Genomic DNA, 6,328 nt, shown 5'->3' with positions numbered 1-6,328 from the left:
TTGTTATGAGTAAGGGACTAAACAGCAGAAACACAAAAGCAGAGAGAAAGTGAACTAAAAAAAACAAAAATCAATTGTCGTCCCTAAATATAAACCTTATCCATTAAAACATTGTTACCAACCTTTCCAGGACAACAATGAAGGATTTAAAAAAAAAAAATGTTAGAACTCTATTTATAAATTGTAACCTGATCAAAGGAGAGAGTCCTTTAGTCTCACTCGGGACCAGATAAGCCCACAACTTGCATTTTAAACTGGTTCCAGCCAGTTTAAAACACAAGTAGTTCACTCCGGGCATGCACTAAGGGCATTTTCCCTGCCACGGTAGCAGGCAACGAAAACGGAATGCAAATGTTTGAAAAGCTATTATAATGAGCTGCAGTACCGTTTTTCCGATTCCCTTACCGTAACGGGAGGTCTGCACCTCTCGTTAGGGCTCCTGTGAGGGAATCGGAAAGGAAAAGGGCCCCCCAAAAAAGGTAAAAAAGAAAAAAAAAGCAGGGAGCGCATGTGAGGGGCGTCCTTTAAGGACGTACTCTCCCTGCGCTTGTGAGAGACGTTTTTTTTCGCAGTTTTTTGCTCTTCCGGCGCTCATGTTTTTTTTCCCCCTTCTATTTGAGAGTCTTCGCCGTGCCACTTACCCCTCCACAGCAAAAGTTTTCTATTTTCCTGGTTGCCGGAGAATCGGGACGTCCCTTTAGATTAGGCTCCTCTTCCTGGTCTCTTCAGCCAATCAGAGTGTGTTTCGCTGACAACAGCCAGCTAAGCCTGCTTTGATTGGCTGAAGAGACCAGGAAGAGGAGCCTAATCTAAAGGGACGTCCCAATTCTCCGACTCAGGTACCGAAGGAATAGAGAATGCAAGTGAGCTACAACGAGTAGCTCATTTGCATTCCCTATCATTGATGCATTCCCATTCCCTACCGATTCGCTATGGAATCCGTAGGGAACGGGAATTACTGACGTCTTTAGTGCATCTTGCTCTCGGTATCTGCAGAGTAAATCAGATGGGTTATGCCTTAAAATAAATTTCTCTCTACTAAAAGCAGAACAAAATAAAGTTCAGCCTGTGAGGGGCTGAAACTGTCAAACAAAGAAACCAGAGGAGTGTGAGAGACTGGGAGTAATTACTGGTTGCAAGAGTTAAAAAGCTGGAAAGAGGTTGTAAAAACTTTTTAATTTGCTTGAGAGTATATGGAAAATGTGTTATGAACTGTGAGATATTAAGATCTGCACAAATTATCCTTTATTTTCCTCAGTTAGGGAAAGCAAATGATGAAAGAAGTGTAAGTATCCTGAAAACTGGGGGTGGGGGGGGGGGGCTTTTACTAAGGCGTGCCAAAAAGTGTCCCATGCTTGTGTAGGCGTGTGTTTTGGACGCGTGCAGGTCCATTTTCAAGTGCGCCTGGAAAAAAAGGCCTTTTTTTTTTGTCGGCCAGAAATGGACGTGTGGCAAAATGAAAACCAGCGCGCGTCCATTTTCGGCCTGAGACCTTACCGCCACCCGTTGACTTAGCGGTAAGGTTCCATGCGCAAACCAGGCAGTAAGCTTCAGTATGTGTTAAACCGCCGATTACCGCTGGGTAAGCGCCACGCAGTAGAATATAGCGAATATTTTCTACTGAGTGTTTTGGACGTGCATCAAAAATGAAATTACTGCCCAGGGCATGCGGTAGGCCAGGTGGTAGTTCCAATTTGACACATGTTGGATGCGAGTAAATGGGCCCCTTAATGCTAAGATGGCCATTTTTATACCTGTGGGAGTCTTAGTATTTAGCACACATTAAACTTTAGTAAAAGGACCCCTAGGCTATATTTGGATACAGAAGATTTTCAGAATAAGGTAGATAAGGTTCTTTTATTGATTTCTGTAAAGTCAGGATAGTAGGTGCAGTTCCCATGTTCCAGACATATTCGTCCGAAAGTGAAGGACTGGAGCAGACAGAGGGCAGAGCCAGGCTGGGCTGGGCTTGGGGCAAGGCCACCCAAGGGGCTCCGCCCCCTCCCCCGAGGTCATCATCGTCATCTCCGCCACCCTTTGTCCACCACCGGGCCGGGCCCCACTGAATTCAAATCATAGCGCGCCTCACCTCGACCTCACTCCATGTGAAAGAAGAATGGCAGTGGCAGTCTGCAGATTACCTCCCTTTGGGCCTTCCCTCCCTTTGTCCCGCCCTCATCCGATTTAACTTGCATGAGGGCAGGACACAGGGAGGGAAGGCCCGAAGGGAGGCGATCTGCAGACTGCCACTCTTCTTTCATATGGAGTAAGGTTGAGGTGAGGCGCTATGATTTGAATTCAGGGGGACCTGGCCCAGTGGTGGACAGAGGGGGCGGGTGCAGGGCCCTTGGAGACCCGGGCCCAGGGAATTTTATCCCCCCTGCCCCCCCTCTCAGCGGCCCTGGAGCCAGGTGAGAAAGACCAGACTGAAGAAAGAGCAACACAGAGGAGATTACTGAAAGCAGAAGAGGAGTACATACAATATATTTCAGTCAGTCCCGCTGTGAGGATCTTTGGCTCTAATGGGACTGGCAGCTCCTATGGAACCTTGGTAATGTGTGGCGAGAGCTTCTTGGGCTGGAACAATGTCACTCAAGGGTGGCTTCTGGGTCCCTGTGCAAATGCTGGCAGATTCTCAGCAGTTGCTTGGACCTGATTCATCGTGCCACCAGGAAGTGCGGCTTCCGGAGCTAGGTCTGGTTGCATAACCAGTGCGTTGGGTGGTTCCACTGCGCCAAACTCCTCTGAGAGAACACCTTCCAACTCTTGCTCATTGGCCCCAGGGGCTGGGACCGGATTTGCTACTGCCAAGGACTCTATCGAGCTTGGTCGAGCAGCCAGTCTAGGGAGCATAGCCTTGTGAGGCAGAGGGCGGTCTGCAGAATTGATATAATGCTCTGGAGGCCTGCTGTCTCTCCTGGATGCATGCACTATAGGCAGAAAGCCCCTTTCAGGATCACTGGCTTGTGCGCCTTCCTGTACAGATGAAGACTCAGAGCTCAGTGTGGGATTCTCAGCTGCCTGGAGGGCAGAGAGATTAGTACTAGCTTTAGGCTGTTTCCTGGAAGGACAAGGCATGGCTGCCTGGTTGCACTGCTAGATAAGAAGAGGCACTGTCCTAGCGGGTAGGATTGTGCTGTGTAAAGCTCAGAGGGATGCCCTGAGCCAGGAAAGAAAGCCAAACGCTGGAGCCTGGGGATGCGGAGCACAGCCCCAGACCACATGGAGCAAAAGTGAAAGCTGCTAGCATGGGTCCTCAACCACACTGAGGGTCTCCTCCTTCCTTCCCTTCCCCAGTCCCTGGCTTGCACACTGAAGACAATCCTCTCTCCCTGCCCCATGGAAGAGGATTACCTTGCTTCGTGGTACCAAGTAGAGAGAAAAAACAGGAGCAGAAGCAGGCTCTAGGGAATGGGCTGCATGGAAGAGGTCACTGCACAATGCCAGGGCCACCGAGAGACTAAGCTGGGTCTGGGGCAGGGCTGCCCCGCCTCCTCCCCTGACGCTGCAGTCTGCGGTCTCACCTGCCTGCCTCCACGGCTCCAGACCCCCTTCATTCAAAGCGGCAGTCGCAGATCGTGTCTCTTCTGGCCTTCCCTCCCTGTGTCCCGCCCTCGTCTGATGTAACTTCCGGTTTCCACAAGGGCGGGACACAGGGAGGGAAGGCCAGAAGAGAGGCGATCTGCAACTGCCATTTTGAATGAAGGGGGCCGGAGCTGAAGAGGCAGGCAGGTGAGACTGGGGACTGCAGTGCCGGTGGCCTGACCCTGGCACCAGGCCCCCCTTGGAGGCCCGGGGAATTTTGCCCCCCCCTGCCCCCCTCTCGGCGGCCCTGCACAATGCGGCTCAATAAGGAAGAGGCCCACCTTGGTCTCAGGAGTGTAGATTTAGGTATGTGGATGGCCACTTGGCATCTTCTATAAACCACACTGAAATTTAAGCATATTCCTCCCAATGCTCAGCAGGCAGCACACCAAGCAAGGGTGCTGCTCCCGCAGCAAACCCTACGTGAGCTCAGAGTTCGTGTTAGTTTGCCAGAACATTGGGGAGGAATGGGGAGACTGTCCAGCATACATTTGTAAACTTACAATCCCCACCACCACCACCCTGACACAAAGGAGCTGGTGGTCCGATGGACCTCCAGTCCTCCTGACACCTCCCCCCCCCCAACACAAGTCCCCCCTACCTCCCAGACACGGAAAAGTCCCCCCTAGCCACACATTCCTGATGGTCTTGTGCTCCCCCAGGCCTCCAACCCCCCTTGTACCTGGAAGCAGGAAAGAGGGAATAAGCACCGCCTCAAAATGGTACTGAAGCCCTGCCCAGTGCATCCCAGGCGGTGCTTGCAGAAAGAGGGAGTAAGCAGCGGGTAACAAGGGTGAAAAATGAAATGGCCAAGTGGTAAGATTTCACTGACCTTGTGGCCATGCTGGGGGGGAGCACTTAGTGCCATCCATTGTGGCGGTAAGGGCTCATGTGCTAACCCAGTGCTGCCCGATTACTGCTAGGTCAGCACCTACAGAACTATTTCCTGAATATTTCTGCTAGCATCAGAAATGCCGCACAAGGGGGATGGCGCTACCACCGGTGCCCACGTTGGGCCGGTGGTAACTCCAGATTGGCACATGGTTAGCCCACGGTTGGCTTACCATCGCTTTGTAAAAGGGCCCCTAACTGACAGTATTCTGTAACCTGTGCATGAAAAGGGGTGCACATGATTATAGAATTAGGGGGGTAAATGCTGAAGACATTTTACTAAGTGTAGGTTAATAAGCCACCACAGACGGAGGGTTCTCTGTTCAATAACAGAGTAGGTGGTGTAAAGGCAGTGGAAGCCAAGACCAGAAGGATGTTTGAGGTTTCATTTGAGAGATGTGAATATTCTGGTGGGGGGGGGGGGGGTGCGTAGGGATGGAGGGAAGGTTTTCTGTGTGTGAATGATGGAAGATTCTTTCAGGCATGCTAGAGCTTCCTTCTTCTGATACACCTCACACTGTGATGTTTGTTATTTGTATCGTAGCTATGCTTCACAGGCCGGTGGCTGCAAGGATGGATCCACTATTGCAGCTCTTCAATTCTTCCTCCTCCAACAGACAAGCTCCAGGATGGCCTTCTGCAGACTACTGGGACACCAACTCATCTTCAACCATCACAGCCTCTGATCTGTCCTTGCCAGAGCCTGTCAATGCTTGGGACATCGTCCTATGTGTCACCGGCACAGTTATGGCTTGTGAGAATGCCATTGTGTTGGCCATTCTTTTCTACACGCCCTCTCTGAGAGCCCCTATGTTCCTGCTCATCGGCAGCCTGGCCCTGGCTGACCTGCTTGCCGGCCTGGGCTTGGTCAGCAATTTCATTGTCCTCTATGTCTTCAACACGGAGCTGGCCATCCTTAGCTCCGCCGGGCTGCTGCTGACCTCCTTCTCTGCTTCCGTCTGCAGTTTGCTGGCTATTACCGCAGATAGGTACCTATCTCTCTATAACGCCTTGACTTACCACACAGAAAGGACCTTGACTTTCACCTACCTGATGCTGATCATCATTTGGGTACTGTGTCTCTGCATCGGCTTGCTGCCCGTGATGGGCTGGAACTGTGTCTGGGACCAGTCCACCTGTAGCATCCTGAAACCAGTCACTCAGAACTATGCAACTGTGTTGGCTGTCTCCTTCCTTCTGCTCTTCGCCATCATGATGCAGCTCTACTTGCAAATCTGCAAGATAGCCTTCAGGCACGCTCAGCAGATTGCCGTCCAGCACCAGTTCATGGCCACATCCCAGGCCTCCAGCACCCGGAAAGGGGTTTCCACCTTGTCATTGATCCTGGGAACTTTTGCAGTCTGTTGGTTGCCATTTGCAGTTTATTCCTTGGTGGCAGATTCCAGCTACCCCATGGTTTACACCTACTCCCTTGTGCTACCCGTCACCTGCAACTCGGTCATTAATCCCATTATATATGCTTTCAGAAACCCAGATATCCAAAAGTCTCTTTGGGTAGCTTGCTGCGGTTGCATCTCCCCATCCTTCTCCTCTGGACCAAGGACATCCAGTGACGTGTAGCATCCGCATGGACAGAAAGAGTCTGCTGAGCAATCTTACAAAAAAAAAAAAAATTTCCCTCTAAAGATGTCAAAGTGCTCCAGAAGTGGTCTTTGCTTTCTGTTATTTAAAATCAACGCGATGCTTTTTATTGCAAAGTGGAAGCGACATGTTCCGAATCTAGATCTGAGTTAATCAGGTTGTCCAAAGCACTTCCGTACTGTAAATAAATAATTTATTTATTTTTTTCTCAAAAGCAGCACCATGCGGGTATTCTTAATAACTGTGTATC

At 50.6% G+C, this 6,328-nt stretch overlaps 1 protein-coding gene across 1 annotated transcript; it reads left to right on the top strand.

The window, feature by feature from the left end:
* The first annotated feature begins 5,022 nt into the window (after positions 1 to 5,022).
* On the top strand, positions 5,023 to 6,057 carry LOC115458941 (G-protein coupled receptor 12-like). The gene has a single exon (XM_030188800.1). The coding sequence runs from the start codon at positions 5,023 to 5,025 to the stop codon at positions 6,055 to 6,057; it is 1,035 nt and encodes a 344-aa protein (XP_030044660.1).
* Positions 6,058 to 6,328: the final 271 nt, after the last annotated feature.

This window comes from Microcaecilia unicolor, unplaced genomic scaffold, assembly GCF_901765095.1.
Source record: "Microcaecilia unicolor unplaced genomic scaffold, aMicUni1.1, whole genome shotgun sequence".
In the NCBI taxonomy this organism is placed as follows: domain Eukaryota; kingdom Metazoa; phylum Chordata; class Amphibia; order Gymnophiona; family Siphonopidae; genus Microcaecilia; species Microcaecilia unicolor.
The sequence above is the reverse complement of the archived record's forward strand: the minus strand, read 5'-3'. Positions and strand labels throughout refer to the sequence as shown.

What these genes read in the sequence shown, in the direction of transcription:
- LOC115458941 (XM_030188800.1), top strand. Translation starts at nt 5,023, where the DNA reads ATGCTTCACAGGCCGGTGGCTGCAAGGATGGATCCACTATTGCAGCTC.